This window comes from Urocampus carinirostris, chromosome 12 (assembly GCF_059441175.1).
Source record: "Urocampus carinirostris isolate Australia breed hairy pipefish chromosome 12, RoL_Ucar_1.0, whole genome shotgun sequence".
Taxonomy (NCBI): domain Eukaryota; kingdom Metazoa; phylum Chordata; class Actinopteri; order Syngnathiformes; family Syngnathidae; genus Urocampus; species Urocampus carinirostris.
This window is the reverse complement of record NC_142360.1, coordinates 24,614,008-24,630,750: the sequence shown is the minus strand read 5'-3', so window position 1 is coordinate 24,630,750 and position 16,743 is coordinate 24,614,008. Positions and strand designations below refer to the sequence as shown.

Below are 16,743 nucleotides of genomic sequence, written 5' to 3'. Positions count from 1 at the left end.
AACTAAGCATAATCACAATTTCGTTATGTCTGACAATATGACGTTTTAACAATTTTTTCCCCGACATTTTTAACAGCAATTAAACACACAATTTCACTATATCATATCCCAACAATATGAGTTTTTATCGACACTTTTAACAGCAACTAAATACACTCACAATTTCATTATATCATATTCTAACAATATGAGGTTTGAACAATTTTTATAGACACTCTTAACAGCAGTATATACATCACTTTTGAGAACTGTTATGCACTCTACCGTAAAGCTTATTATGCCAAAATAAGCTTTACGGTAGAGTGCATAACAGCTTCAATACGAGCGATTTGAATAGAAAAAGGCAAAATAAACATGTTACCTGCTCAAAAGTGGTTTATATACGGCTTCTTTCTCGCCGTTTTTTTTTACTCTCAGTCATGAAGGACATCATCTCGAGGTAAGTTTGACAACTTGGAGCTTTTGTGAAGGTGTATCGCCACCTTGCACATTTTCACTTTTTCGTGGGGGGTTCTGGTCCCCATTTACCGCAATTACCAAGGGACCACTGTATGTGAATGAAAAAGTGATTACCAAGGGTTCTAGCAGCTCAACAAAACAACAGCATTTCATGTGCTCTTGGGTTCTGTTTCAGTGTGAAAATAAGAGCTTTTGTGGGAACATTTGCTCTCTGGAAAACGGCCTTGCTCTCACCCGTTTGGTGCATTCACAACCAGATTTAATAATAGGCACTTTTGTCTAGCCTTAAGCTCGTATCGGGGCAGATAAGACCATCCGGTAAAGGCCTTTGAGGCACGGAGCTTCAATGACTATCTTTATTTGCCACTTTGCTTTGAACACAAAGGTGGTTCTGCTGATCAGTGGAAACGCAGATTGATGTCTTTTGAGCTTGGACTTGTGAGCTACACTTTCACATTCAGAAACGTGCTGTTGTTTGCATCTTAACCTGTTGCCACTCCCACCCACTTTCATGCATTTGCATAGAAACCCTTTACCAGGCCCAGCTGCCCTTTTACTTTACACACTCTGAATTTTAAACATTATTTTCAAAGGAGAGCGTCTCCAAAGTACCATGATCAAGTGTGCGCGCAAGAGCAAGTGCCCATCCTCCCTCGCATCTTCTTAACACTTTGCTTTTAGATCACTCCGGAGCAGGGACACTTTACTACTCTGCAGCCAAATACTTAAAAAACGGTAAGGATATTTTTGTCTTTTGAGGATTGTTTGCGAATACGGGAATTCCAAATAAGAGCAGTTTTCAGATGACTTGGCTACTTAAAGTTGACGCTGTTATGTGGTAATACAGTAATTGTGCAAAGAATGAGTGTGTATACTATATAAATTAATATATAAATTAACCTAATAATTTCAGAGGAATTTGCATAAAGAGCGACACAATTATTAGATGACAGTAGTTCTCAACTGTGGGGCATGTCAAATTTGAATATACATTTTAAAAAGTAGCATCAGTGGAAAAAGCACAATATTTTGTACTTATATAAGTTCTTAGGCTACATTATGCCCATTCTAACCATTTATTATTATTCTACATTTCATTAAATAATTCACTTTAAACTTAGGGCAGTTACCAAGCACAACCTTGTAAATATTTCTGCCTATTTATACTAACAATCGTTTTAAAGTCACAACTATGTGTTTATCTTGGAATGTTCATTAAAAATCACTGTTGTTTGAAAATGTTTTACAAGTAATTCCTTGCACCACTTTCATGTGTTTTCTTTTTAATAAACCTTGAATTCTAATGTTTCCTAAACTGAGAGTATAACGTTGTTTTAATGTTCTGTGGTCACTGTGGCTCATGAGGTTATACTGATTATGCATTTTGGTAAACTATGTTGCTGTAATTTTGGATTTTAAAATATTGTAAAAGTTGTTGAAGTTGTGCTTTGTTTTTTTCTAAAAAAATTACAATACAGAAACAATTCTTAAAAATACCCAAATTTATCTACTTGTGGTACAAAACGTTCCAACTTTTTCCAATGGTCATGATTGCCCATTGCCCTCACCTGTGCTCGCTCGTTTGGCGCCAGCTGCTGCTCGTTGCCTGATTGGATACCCTCCTATTTAAACTCAGTGCTCTCATTCACCCCTTGTCAGTCCGTCAACGAACCTCCGCGCTTGCAAGGCAAGCATTTTGACTCTTAATCCGGTCTGTCCTGTATACTGTATCCGGTATCAATCCCTGATCCAAGCCTCGTCATCCCGTATCCGGTATCAATCCCGTCTGTCCCGTCCTGTCCGGTATCCTGCTCGTTATCGATCCCGTCTGTCCCATATCCTGTATCCTGTATCGATCCCTGATCCAAGCCCCGCTATCCTGTATCCGGTATCGATCCCGTCCGTCCCGTATCCTGTATCGATCAATGATCCAAGCCTCGTTATCTTGTATCCGGTATCGATCCCGTCTGTCCCGTCCTGTCAGGTATTCTGCTCGTTATTGATCCCGTCTGTCCCGTATCCTGTATCCTGTATCCTGTATCGATCCCTGATCCTATCCTCGTTATCCTGTATCCAGTATCAATCCCGTCTGTCTCGTCCTTTCCGGAATGCAGCTCGTCTGCCCCTGGCTCCTGATTTCCCTCACCTGACTTCTCTGCCCCGTTTCTTCTGCCCAGCGAGCGCCGAATTCCTGGCGTTTGTGTTCCCGCGCATGACTGCTCCGCTTCCATAAATAAAGCTTGGAAAACGTTACGCGTTTGGATCTACCGTCTGTTCGGGTTCTGTCACTGAGTATTTTTTTGTAAAAAGATAATTAAAATTGGCAAAATTATGTGCAACCTATATACTTGACAAATCTACTTCCCTCTACTACCTCAGTAGCAGATAACTATAATTTGTGTATAAAAAGATAGAAAATAAATAATTTCTTGCCATCTGATATGGATGAATGTGACAGTTATTAGGCTGATCACTGAAGGAAAACAAAGACACTGAAGAATGGCATGTTTTTTTCAAAGATAAAATTGGCCAATTTACTGCGGTACACTAGTCAGAGTCTCGCAGTATGGCCCAGAACACTGGTTGAAAAACACTGGGATATTGTAATAGAACAACTTTCAGCAAACGACTGTTTGCATTACTTAGTGCATGCAATATGCATGGCAAATAGTGATGTTTCATTCACAAATGAAACGTTTCTATGTACCAGCTCTTTAAAGTCAACAGCGGGACCCGGCTCCTGAACAATCTGGAGCCAGCTCCCTCCGAGACACTTCTTTACTCCCTCTCGCTCTTTCTTATTTTTCCTTTTGAAGGCGCACGTAATTGGTCAATATGCGTGATGACTTATCAGACTCTCAAAGTCTGTAATTGGTCGTTTTATCAATTACATTTATGTGCCCTTAGGCTTCCATAATGATTTATGGAGGCCTAAGGGCAGAGGGTGTAGGAAAAAGAGCCTATGTACACATAAAGTACACACTCAGGTAGCACAGAAACGGTTATAGAGGGGAGAGACGGTACTGAAGAAGTAAGATAGAATATAAAAAAAGAAATAAACAGCATCAACTGTGTTATTGTATTTGCAGAGACACCATGAGGTTAATTCTGGTCAAACCCACCAATGCAACCCGACGCCTCGACACAACGGGTCAAGGTCTCCGTAATGATGACCAAGAAGTTTGCACCTCATCAGGTCAGTCACACCCTGGCAGAAATCCAGAAGGAATGCTTGGGCGGGGGACGAACCTCTGTTGTGCTCCTTCAGCGCCACACCAAACTCCCAATGGCGTCGTTCCGTCCCCCAAAGTTCCTGCCCACATGTTACCGCTGCAGACTGAAGACGTGACCATATCCCAGTTGAGGAATCAGGAGTGGCTGCTTCTTTGTGGCCAAGTTAGCGGGGAAGGAGGTGATCCATCCTCTGGACCAGAACGAGCAGCCTATTTAGAACGGCCAAACAACGACTCATGTGTTTGTTCTTGTCCTGGTGCACAGCAGCAACATTCATTTCAAGGTTGTCTTCTGCACAAACTAAACCTATCATCGCCATCACACTCACGTATTTTCTCCACCACCCCCTATATTCCTGATGATTGCCAAAACTTCCCGCACGGAACAAACCAAAGAAATCTTTTAAAACCCGCCAACAAGTTTTCATGTGATGGCTTCACACCTCAGCATAGCAACCAACAAACTTGCAATCATTTCAAAGACACTAATTCAAATTTGAACATCCCTCTATGCACGAAGGAATGTCCTGAGAAAAACAGGAAACTCATCCAACATTCTCAGCCTGCCGTGAGCGGGGAGCCCAAGTGGAGAAAGACGTCTCAGGATCGGGAAAAGCAACACACGCGGTACTCGGTCAGTGGCGGAGAAACCTGGAAGTCCCACGGTGATCCCGCCTTCATCCTCAAGTGTCAACATCTCGCGTCCAATAACATGACCAGGACAGCCAACGTGAAGAGATCTTCCACACCAACCAGGAACCACAGTGTGCAGTCCTTCTCCACCAGCCAGTATAGTTCACTCGACCCACAAGATTTAGCTGCAGAGTCATCGAGGACAAGATATTGTCAGGTACAAGCTGCGCCTCATTGACAGATTGGCTTTACATCTTTTTAAGCTAAGTATTCTCACTCTTTGTTTGTCAGTCCGTCAACGAACCTCTGCCCCGCAAGACGTGGGTTTTGCCTCGGTGTTGTCTTCTGTTGGTATTCCCTGTCCGGTATTGTTCCCGTTTATTTTTGTCCTGTTTAATATCGGTTTCCAGTTTCGTTCCCGTTTATTTTTGCCCTGTTTATTCTCTCCAGTTTTCGTTCCGGTGTAGTTTGTCCCGTTTATTTTAGATATCCTGTTTCATTATCTATTCTGTCTGTCCCGTCTTGTCTGGTATCGACCCAGTCTGTCCGATATAAACTGGGGCAATTGGTATCAATCTCGTCGGCCTCTGGCTTCCTATCATTACATGCCAGACTGCTGCCCAACGTGCATGACTCCCCATTTCCCGTAAAACAAAAGGCTTGTGTGAATAACGTCACGCGTTTGGATCCTGATCCGGTTCTGGTTCTTGACAATATTTAGTTATTTAACCAGTTCAGGGTTCCTCATACTTATTAATGCAAAGGGATAGAAGTCTACTATACACATGATATCTTGCGTAAAACACATTCAATAATGATCAAGAAGAGATTGATCTACTATAGTACAGGGATGTCAAACTTGGCTCTGGGCCAAGATCCAGGCTCTCTGTTTTGAGCCAAGCCGGATTAGTAAAATGCTAACTTTTTAAACTTTGTTTTTATAGGATTATGCTTTATCATTGAGCCTACATTAGTAACTATCATAATCATGGAAAATATGGGATGTATTCTAAACATTACAGATTTATTCATAAACAATGGGTGAAAAAAAATCACTTTTGGCAACTGAATCTTCTTTCACAGACCAACGCCAAACATCCAAGTGGATTCGAACCCTCGCCTTTAAACTGCATCACTCCCTCCGAAGTCACAGGGAGCGGTGTCCTTGGCAATGGCAACGCCGCGGGGTCCCGGGCTAGCCGTGAAAACCAATCGGGCCAGCAGCTTCTCCACAGCACCCTCTTGGAGGACGCCTTCTCTAAGGTCATCAGAGAAGATTCAAGTAAGACCGTTTGTGATAACGCCGGCGGTGAAGAAGGTACCGTACCGCAGAGGAAGGACATCAGTTTCCGATTGGGCCAACGTCGGGCACTTTTCGGGAAACGCAAACAGCTGAGTGACTACTCTTTGCTCTGTGGGATGTTTGGCATTGTTGTCATGGTGATTGAGACTGAGCTGTCAAGGGGATTTTACAGCAAGGTAGTTACATCTGAATCTGAATGGAATCGATGTGATTTGGACATAAATGACCCCCCTTCTTCTTTTACAGGAGTCTACTTATTCGTATGTACTAAAAGGCCTTATCAGTGTTTCTACTGCTGTTTTACTTGGTATCATTCTCATGTACCACGCGAGAGAAATCCAGGTAATTCAATGGATGTAAATACATCATCACCCGTCAAACTAACAACTTTTTTTTGCAGCAAAACATTCTTAGGGAAAAAATTCCCAAATTTAGATTAAATAAAGTAGGTGCGTTCATCGTAAATTTGTCATGATTACCGATGTGAATCACCTGTGCACTCTCATTTGGCGCCAACCGCTGCAGGCTCTGATTGGCTCCCTGTCACTTTTTAAACCCAATCCTTTCAATCCCCTGTGGTCAGTCCGTCTGCGAACATCTGTTGATACAAGGCAAGCCTTTTTTTTTACCCTGACTCTCGCCTGTCCCGTTTTTGCTCCCGTTTGTCTCCGGCTACGACCCGTTTTGATCCCAACCACGTCTGCTCTGCTCTCCCGTCCCAGCTTACGACCCGTTTTTGATCCTGATCACGTCTGCTCTCCTGTCCCGTCTATCGACCTGTTTTCCGTCCCTGACACCGCCATCATCAACAATGTTGTCATATAGATCATATGGATCAGCTGAAGTTTATGGAAGGACTTTATGGAGGGACTTTTGAGATAGACCGTAGAGGAGGGAATTGCAGTAGTCAAGGTTTGAGGTGTCAAGGCTATGGATGGGGATGGTGGTGGTGTAGGTGGTGAGGGAGGGGCTAAGACACCCAGACTCTTAGACTAAGGGGAGGGAAAACTAAGGAAATGTCAATGGAAAGAGAGAAAATGTCAACTTCAGACGGTCTAAGGCCAGGAGAAAGTGGCATTTTTCAAATCCCACACCCACCTTTAAAATTTCTACTATGAGCAACATTTTCCTACGTTTTCTTAAAACAATTCACAAATCAAAGCGCTAACAAGCTGTTTTTCCCTTCAGCTATTCATGGTGGATAATGGAGCAGACGACTGGAGGATTGCCATGACCTTGGAGCGAGTCCTCTTCATAGTATTGGAGCTCTTTGTGTGTGCCATCCATCCCATCCCGGGCCGATACGTCTTCAGCTGGTCTTCTCGGCTAGCGTTCAACTACACCACACTGGTGGCAGATGCTGACATAGACATTATCCTTTCTGTGCCCATGTTCCTTCGCCTCTACTTGATTGGCCGAGTCATGCTGCTCCACAGCAAGCTGTTTACCGACGCTTCTTCTCGCAGTATCGGGGCGCTAAACAAGATCAGTTTTGACACGCGTTTTGTCATGAAAACGCTGATGACCATCTGCCCAGGCACTGTTCTACTTGTGTTCAGCGTCTCTTGTTGGATTATCGCAGCATGGACCGTGCGCATTTGTGAGCGGTATCAAAAATGTCCTGTTTTCTTTCCCAACATTGCAAATTTTGCACTTTACTAAAGAGGTGGTATTATGTTTCAAAAGGTATCACGACGCCCAGGAGGTGACCAGTACCTTCCTTGGAGCAATGTGGCTGATCTCCATAACCTTCTTGTCCATTGGCTATGGTGACATGGTACCTCACACTTACTGTGGAAAAGGAGTGTGCTTGTTAACGGGCATTATGGTAGGATTCATTAAGGTTATTCAACAGAAGCATACATTTTTGGTACTCTGTTAATCAAACTCATTTTAGCTCGAGGGCCGGACTATTAAATTAGAAAAGAAAAATAGAAAGGGAAAAAGAAAAACAGAAAGAGAGGGGGGAGATAAAGACAAAAAAGACAGGGGTAGGAACAAAAAGGAAAAGAAAAAGAAAGTGAAAGACGAGGAAAGCAAAAAGGAAATAAATAGAGCTAGAAAGAAAAAGACAATGAGAAAAAAGGGGGGAGAGAAAGTGAGAGAAAGAAAGAATGATGAAAATAAGGAAGAAAGAAAGACAAATGAAAGGAAGACACACGGTGAGAAGGAAAGATACAAAGGGGGAAATGGAGTGAAAGAGAAACAAAGAGTGAAAAACTAAGTCGAAAAAATAATGAAAGAGAGAGGGGGGAGAGAGAGACGGGAGTGAGAGAGAGAGAGACGGGAGTAAGACAGAGAGATGGGAGTGGGAGAGATGGAAGTGAGAGAGAGAGAGAGAGAGAGAGAGGGAGATGGGAGTTACAAAGAGGGGGAGAGAGATATACAGGCAGAAGACAGAAAGAGAGAAAAAAGAGTAAGAAAAAAGAAACAATTAAAGAGAAAGAGGGAGACAAATATGGAGAAAGCAAGATGTAGACAAAGAAAATGAGAAAGATGGATAAAGGGGTAGAGAAAAAGAGGGAGAAAACAAAAGAGAATAAAAAAAGAGATAAATACAAATAAAGAGAAAGGAAGAAAGCAAGAGAAAGAAAGACGTGGAGAAAGACAGAAATACTGAGGGTGGACGTTAGAAATGAACTGTTTTGGAGTGAACAAAGCCAACATGCTTGTCTTGCTCGCTGGAGGGTGTTTGTTCAAAATAACAATAAAAAGGGGAAAAAAAACTCTTGTAGATCATATGAAATATCCAAATCAATTTAGAAAATGAATCCATCATGGATTGTGAGTCCTAATGAAATGATTTACTGCTCCTGTCTACAGGGAGCCGGCTGCACAGCTCTGGTGGTCGCTGTGGTTGCGAGGAAGTCCGAGCTCACCAGAGCTGAAAAGCATGTCCATAACTTCATGATGGATACTCAGCTTTATAAGAAGGTCTGTTGTGTCAGTATGCAAATATCAACTATCAAAAATCTTCAAGACAACCTATTGTTGCCCTCAGGTAAAGAATACTGCAGCCAATGTGTTGAGAGAGACATGGCTGATTTACAAACACACCAAGTTAGTGAAGAAAGTTGATCGTGCGACGGTGCGACACCATCAGCGAAAATTCCTGCAAGCGATCCACCAGTGGGTAACCGTATCGAAACACAGATTCTAATGTTCAATTCATGCAATGCTTCTCAGTTAGATTCTTCCGCGCACCCCCTGGAAAAAGAAATTTCCAAAACTAACACCCGACGGGTTCGGGGGAAAACTTTTGCTTGTCTCCTTACTCCGTCTATTTCGCCTGTCCACTTGTCTGTGTTAGATACAGTATTTGTTTATGGAGTAACTTTAGTGCCCACTCCACTTCTATTTTACACTTAATACTGAATGCCCTTACTCTGTGATACACTGGAGATCAAAATAAGAGAACAACTTAGAAAAAAATTAACAATTTTGAAATAATACAGACGCTGCCCTGCTTACGTTCGCAAGTTGAATTTGTTCTTAAGTTGCTTCAGTGCTATATTTTGTATGTTTATGGTTTATATAAGTATGTTTAAGGCTTGTATAAGTAACCTGTATTGTTTGTACTAAAAAATAAATAATTCATAAAATAATATGCTCTTTAAAGATAAATACATTTGAGTTTAACTTACTTTTGGAAGATGCACTTCAAGAGTTAGGCGACTTCCTCCTCCGTGGTAAAAAGTGGTTGAAAAAAAAGCGGTCCAACCATTTTCTCAACTGCATCAACCTTTCTTATTCCACTTTCATTTCAAATGAAACGGCTTGCCTCTTCTTTACACTTTACACCAAGCATATTGAATGGACCCCACGACCCTACTGAGGATAAGCGGTGCAGCTAATGAGATGAGATATTGAATGGATCCACGAGATATTAAACAATAAAAAGTCTTAGCACGCTGGAGATAATATAGACATAGACAGTATTATAACCTTATCTTCTTTGTTCCTTTATCTTCTTTGTTTTCTTTTATCCTCACTGTCAAATGTGACACTGGAGTGCCACGCCCAATTTTTTTGTCACAATATGTTCAACCCATTTTGTAACAATGACAATGAATATATATTCTGTTCTATTCTATTCTATTCTATTCTATTCTATAGAATGTTTACCCACGAACTAGGAAGAGGAAGCAGATTTTTTTTACTCCCGGGTAGATCCTGGGTCACTACTCACAGCGCCACACACTGGTAGCGAAAGGGATAATCTTATCAGCCAAAGCTGTCATGATTGCCGATTCAGAGCACCTGCAACTGCTTAATTGGCGCCAACAGCCCGGACAGCTGATTGGCTGATGTACTCCTTTTAAACCGCCGACTTCCAAGAGATCCCCGTCAGACCGTTATGCGAACCGTTGCTCCCAGCTCGGTAAGCTCTTACGTCAGACTCAGTTCCTGCCATGCTTTTCTCGGCCTGATCCTCGTTGCCAACCAGTTTCCGGACCTGACTCTGCCCCGTTCTGCCTGCCCGTTATCCGATCTGTTTTGCCCCGTTACCTGCCTGCCTCCTGTTGCCGACCTCGTTTCCGAACTTGACACCGCCCTTGCTCTCCAGTCCCAGCTAACGTCTTGTAATTCCCGCCTGTCTTCGACCCTCCACAGTACTGAATAAAAGGATACTTTGAAACATCAAGTGAATACAGCAAGTAAATACTTCATTCAAATATGTGGATGAACATAAAGTGCATTTATAACAGCTCAATAATTAACGTGATTATCAAAGTAATGATGTGATGATTAAATTGTAAAAATAATAAAGTTGGGAAACGTATGCAATAGTGACATATTCAGTGATTTTAATCATCTAACAGTATGCAAGAGTTTTAATGACAACAATGATATATATTCAAGTGTTTTTTTTTCCATTTTAGACTGCGCAAAGTGAAAATGGAGCAGAGGAAACTAACTGACCAGGCCAACACTATTGCTGATCTTGCAAAGGTACTCGGTGCTCACACAGATGAAGTGCTTTATTTAATTCAATTCAATTAATAAAAATGCCACAATTTACTGTTTTAACTAAAAGATCTAAAGGAATTAAGATTTTGTGTTGTTTTTCTGCAAGCTTAAGCGATGCCCATGTGTCTTAAAGGTATTCCCAAACATATCTTTTTCAATTAGGCATAGAACGTGTGGGGTTCCCCCCCACAATTAGGCAAATATGTTGCAAAATATTCCATGCTCCGGGGGACTCGAACAATTTAAAGTTGACTCATTTGCCTCATATCTTGTAGATCTCATCTCATCAGCCGTACCGCTTATCCTCATCAGGGTCGCGGGGGGGCTGGAGCCCATCCCAGCCATCTCCGGGCAGTGGGCAGGGGACACCCTGAACTGGTTGCCAGCCAATCGCAGGGCACACAGGGACAGACAACTCATTCGCTCATTCACACCTAGGGACAATTTGGACCGGCCAATTCACCTGAAATGCATGTTTTTGGAACGTGGGAGGAAACCGGAGTGCCCGGAGGAAACCCACGCAAGCACGGGGAGAACATACAAACTCCGCACAGGAAGTCTGGAGCTGGATTTGAACCCACAACAGGTTCCCATGACATGAACTGTGCCGCACAAGCGCTAACCACTGCGCCGCCGTGCTGCCCATATCTTGTAGATGTGTGACATTATTGAAGGAACACAACGCTATAGAAATTGCCAATCCATGTGAGGTAGCTCTGAAAACGAAAGCGGTTGTGGTGAGCAGCGATTGTATAGTGCTCATTTCTGCTTGTATAAATTGGAAATTTGGTTACCCTCTCGCTGTAGGCCTGACTGTTTTGTTGGTGTTTGACCTCCAAATGTTGCGTGGGGTAAGCGTTAAAGCGTGAGCTCCTTGTTTTTCCCCCTTTTAGGAAGTTGATTGAGACTTTTGTGTTTTTCACTGCGTGTGTCGTGGTTGGTATGATTTTGTCCGGCTAGCTCCCCATTAACGTTTGGGCTGCCCAGGGCTTTCCTGTTTTGTTTACTTTCGGTTGCAGACCGTGTGTTGTTTGGCCGACTAGCCTAGCGTTATGCCACGTTCCTTGGTTTATTCACGGCTGGCTTCGCATTTGTGGCCGTAGCCCTTTTCCGTTGTTGGTTCCCGGTTAGCCTGGCTGCTCACTGCATGCTTTTTAGTCGGCAAACATTGCATTTTTACGCAGAGGCTGCTGCCGCCTTTCATTAAACGGTCCCTGGTTACCCAACGTTAGCTTTCCGTGTGTCGTATTTGCCAGTTTCCATTACTTTATGCACCTGCAACACAACGCCAAGGTTATCTACACAAAAACTGGAATAAGAAAAAAAAACTGGGAATACCTTTAATGACATATACACATAACCATAAAGAAAAGGGGCGGAGCTCTGCCTTGATTTATGAAATCTAAACAGCAATAAACTGTGATGTCTAACCAAGCCTTACCAAGACAGTGGAAACTGGATTCTAATTTGCTCAGAAGCCAGCTAATTATTACCCGTAAATTAATTTTGGTGGCTCTCTCAGCTAAGCCACCACTTGATAATTTATGCATTTGATTTCCAACTATGTGTTCATAATAAAATGGTTATTTTTCATAATGTAAAGTTAACCGTAAGTAAGGTGAGATGGCACAACATTCATTTGGACAGGTAACTTAAAATTAGTTTTACCTGGTTATATCAGTATCAGAAATTATTTTCCCCCCATTTTATTAACACTCCACTTATTGAAACATGAATATTTTGTTTGTTTGTTTGTACATGATTCAATTGTTTGTTTGTTTGTACATGATTCAAATTGAATCTTTTCTTCCGGCGCCGTCACGAATGGCAGCCACTCCAGCAGCTCCCGTGTTATTTTCGATTGTTCTCGATTGTTCTCAGCTCAGGGATGCTGCTGGAAATGTGAATTTCCCTTCGGGGATGAACAAAGTATCTATCTATCTATCTATCTATTTCCTGAAAACCATATGTTGTATGGTACCCTACTTATCAGGGGCGGCAGTAGCTCAGGAGGTAGAGCGCTCGTCTTGGGATCAAGGGATCCCAGTTCGAATCCCTGCTCGTCCGTGTTACATGTCAAAGTGTCCTTGGGTAAGACACTGAACCCCTAATACCCCCAATAAGTAGGTTAGCGCCTTACATGACTGCAAGGCCGCTATTGGGAAATGTGGAGCACATTGTAAAGCTCTTTGGGAAGTCATTGACCTGAAAAGCGCTATATAAATGCAGGTGATTTCATTTCATTTCATGTAAACACAGTATTTTGATTTATATTGTGTTTGCAGGATTTCATTCAAAGGGAAAGTGTACATTATTTAACCACTAAATGTCACTCAATTGTGTATTTCACTGAAAATGCTAAAAAGCACAAGGAAGAATACACACTACGATGCCTCAAAGCAACCAAACAGCATCATTTTTATTCTCATTTTATATTACGTTTTTTGGGGGGGGTTACCTGTACCAGCAAGATAGCGGACAATTATTTCAGCTCCCTCTAGTCGAGGCTCATGTTATGTAAAAAACATACACATTTCTCTACCTACAGTCTTTAAAATGCATGTTTGTAAGATAGTTTATGTATTTTTGCTTATTACTTAATTCAGAGAAGAAAAAAAAATAGCCTCTGTTCTTGCACATGTATGAAAAATTCTTAGATGCACTCGAATAAAATCTTCATTAAATCTTCGCTTTTATTGGCTAGTGCCGTTAAAACTTACCTCTGATTGTCCGGCGCCGTTAAAACCCATACTGTGATGAAAATGCAGTGTGCTGGGATTACACAATCGCACTACATCACTTTGAAATATCCATGATCCATCCATCCATTATCTGCACCGCTTATCCTCAGTAGGGCCGCGGGGGTGCTGGAGCCCATTCCAGCTATCTTCGGGCAGTGGGCAGGGGACACCCTGAACTGGTTGCCAGCCAGTCACAGGGCACACAGAGACAGACAACTCGCTCGCTCATTCACACCTAGGGACCATTGGGACAGTCGAATTAAGTGAGCATGAATGTTTTTGGAATGTGGGAGGAAAATAGAGTGAAACCCACGCAAGCACACGGAGAACATGCAAACCCCTCACAGGAAGGCTGGTAGCTGGATTTGGTCCCATGACCTCCGAACTGTGCAGCGAACGTGCTAACTACTTAGCTGCCGTGCCGCGCGCAATGTCCATTGGATTTCTAATAAACGTGCAGCCCTGATGAACAAAATTTGGCTCGTCTCCTATTTTGCCAACACAAAATAAAACATTTAGATTAAAATACAACATAACATTGTAGGGAACTCTTTATGCATGATTTTAGTTGTAAAACTGGCATCTTAGCCAGTAAATGCTTACGTTTTTACTTCTTTTCACACTGTCCAGACTCAAAACATGATGTACGATCTGGTGTCGGATCTTCAGCATCGAAGTGAGGAGCTGGATAGGAGAATTTTGGCCCTTGAAGACAAACTGGACCTAATGCTCCTCAACATGCAGTCCCTGCCTGATGTTCTCTCTCAAGCAATAACAAAGATACAAAAAGATTTTCTGGACGACCTGGCCTGCCACGTCCACTTCCTGTCATCTTCCCTGAGCTCTGATTGCTGCTCTGTTCCGGTCTACCAAGACCCCACGACATCACAGATGCCATACGGTTGATTGTCCTTGATTGTGGTTTCTAAACACAAGAGCGGGACTTTAAATACGCAGCCTTTTTTACATTTTGCTGTTTTGCTATTTGTTCTCATCTCATTAGCCGTACCGCTTATCCTCATTAGGGTCGCGGGGGGGCTGGAGCCCATCCCAGCCATCTCCGGGCAGTGGGCAGGGGACACCCCGAACTGGTTGCCAGCCAATCGCAGGGCACACGGGGACAGACAACTCACTCGCTCATTCAAACCTAGGGACAATTTGGACTGGCCAATTCACCTGAAATGCATGTTTTTGGAATGTAGGAGGAAACTGGAGTGCCCGAAGGAAACCCACGCAAGCACGGGGAGAACATACAAACTCCGCACAGGAAGTCTGGAGCTGGATTTGAACCCACGCAGGAGGTTCCCATGACATGAACTGTGCCGCACAAGCACTAACCACTGCGCCGCCGTGCTGCCTTGCTATTTGTTGTTGTTACAAAACCTTTCTTAGATAACACAAAAACAATTTTTAGCGTTTAGATCAGGCGTGGGAAAACAATGGACAGCGGGCCAAGACTTTTCCATCTGGCCTGCGAGATGAAAATGGTCAAAGTATAATGACAATATATATGATAGTAAATCAATTACTACTAGTAATGGGGCGGCAGTAGCTCCAGGAGGTAAAGCACTCATTTTGGGATCAAGAGGTTCGAGGTTTGATTCCCGGCTCCTATTCGTTATTGTCAAGACACTGAATCCCTAATGCCCCCTGTTAGCGGGGAGTTGCCTTGCTTGGCTGACGCTGCTATCAGTGTGTGAATGTGTAAGTGTGAAGCAAATTGTAGGGCGCCATCACTCACTACAAAATTGAAAAAAATCGCAGTGCTTTGCGATTTCACAACTGCACTACATTGAAATTTCTGACTTTGACTTTGGACTGCCGCCCCCTACCGCCCCCATACCACCCCCCTACCACCTTGTTCTTCCTGCCCACTTTGGTAACCACTGTTTTAAAGCCTCAGTGTGTAATATTTGACCACTAAATGGCACTGTTGTCTAATTGGGATTAAAACCAGGGACACAGAGCAAAGCGTAGCAGCAAGATCCCAGACAAACATGCCGGTGACCTCTATGAAGGGATTCCACGTTGAAAATAAATACAATTTTTAAAAATGAAAATTAACATTTGTATTATAGTTCATGTATTTTGCCTATTATTTCATGAAAAATGTATTTACTGAAAGAAAGTTTTTTGTAACATTAGGAGGCACTAAATATTACACACTGTGATATTAACTTACAAATGAAGTGTATGCACTGCTCCCTTTAAAGAAAAGCGAGATAAAAAAAAACAAGAAAAAAATTACTGGATGGCTTGACGTGCTGTTAGCTTGCTAATGCTATCACTAATTCTATTGTTTTGGGCTGATGTGTGCACCAAATCAGAATCCTTGATCTCAATATCGCCATCTGCCATGAGGCAATGGAATTACATGCCTCACTCTGCAATTGCAGAGCCTTAGCATAGTAATACTTTACATACTAATTGTACTCAAATTTTCGAAATCTAATGTGAAAATTCCGTCATTTTAAAAAAGAAATTCCCAAAATTGTACACTTTACTGAGAAAGAACTTTAACACTGAATAAATATAAATATTTAGCGTATTTTTAATGTTTTATTTTCATGAGCTACAAACTTGTTTTCTTACTAGCAGCCTATAAGGGGTAAAACATTTACATTTTTCGTATTCCAGCTTTTTACTAATTTTCAGAAGGTATTGTCATTTCAATTTGTATTTTTGTAAACAGTTTCAATGCCTTCCTAAAATTGCAGTGGTGGGCCAGGAATTTGACACTTGGGCCTTCACTCCCGTCTGATTGTGTCGTTCACGAAAAGAACCTGCTTATTGATTTTTTAGGGATTCTGTGTTGTTGACTTTATATATGCTAAGTATAAAATGCTGTTACATGTGTGAAGCAAAAACCAAAACTCAAAAACCAACGGTGCGCTCTCCTTAACTTTAGCCTGCACCCCATTTCATCCAGAAGACATGACAGCTGCACCGCGGCCACAACTTTACCCAGACATTCATTTTTCACCGAAAATTGGATTACAACACCTGCGTTGTCATTGGCTCCCTTCTCACAGGTAACATTTTCAAATCAGACCAAGCCCTCCTTGACACTGTCCGCATCCCTGTCAACCTGTACGTTTTTTAGCATACAAAGTATATTTATTATGCATTTTAAGACGTTGTCGACGTACAAGATGTGTACAATGATGTGCACCATCCCGTACACACCGACTACAGTATTACGAATCGGCAAATCAATTAAGTCAAACCAGTTCGCCGCGGTAGCCTCTATCTCGGTATCGTTTTTTTTCGTTGTAAACAAGCGAGCGGTTCGATGCTACTATGCGCATGCGTCTGCCGCCTGGGGATATCCCATCATGCATCTTTTCGAAAAAAAAAATGGTGTCAGATTATTTTCTATTTTCTAAGGGAAAATACGACAGTT

The 16,743-nt window shown here is 42.3% G+C and overlaps 1 protein-coding gene across 1 annotated transcript; it reads left to right on the top strand.

Annotated features, from left to right (window-relative positions):
* Positions 1-1,150: 1,150 nt before the first annotated feature.
* Positions 1,151-15,964, top strand: LOC148355287 (uncharacterized). Its single transcript, XM_088349084.1, has 10 exons — positions 1,151-1,194; positions 3,549-4,542; positions 5,409-5,804; positions 5,875-5,970; positions 6,817-7,235; positions 7,315-7,456; positions 8,452-8,562; positions 8,630-8,757; positions 10,512-10,581; positions 13,971-15,964. The coding sequence occupies exons 2-10, from the start codon at positions 3,556-3,558 to the stop codon at positions 14,244-14,246; spliced, it is 2,625 nt and encodes an 874-aa protein (XP_088205210.1). The 5' UTR covers positions 1,151-1,194; positions 3,549-3,555; the 3' UTR covers positions 14,247-15,964.
* Positions 15,965-16,743: the final 779 nt, after the last annotated feature.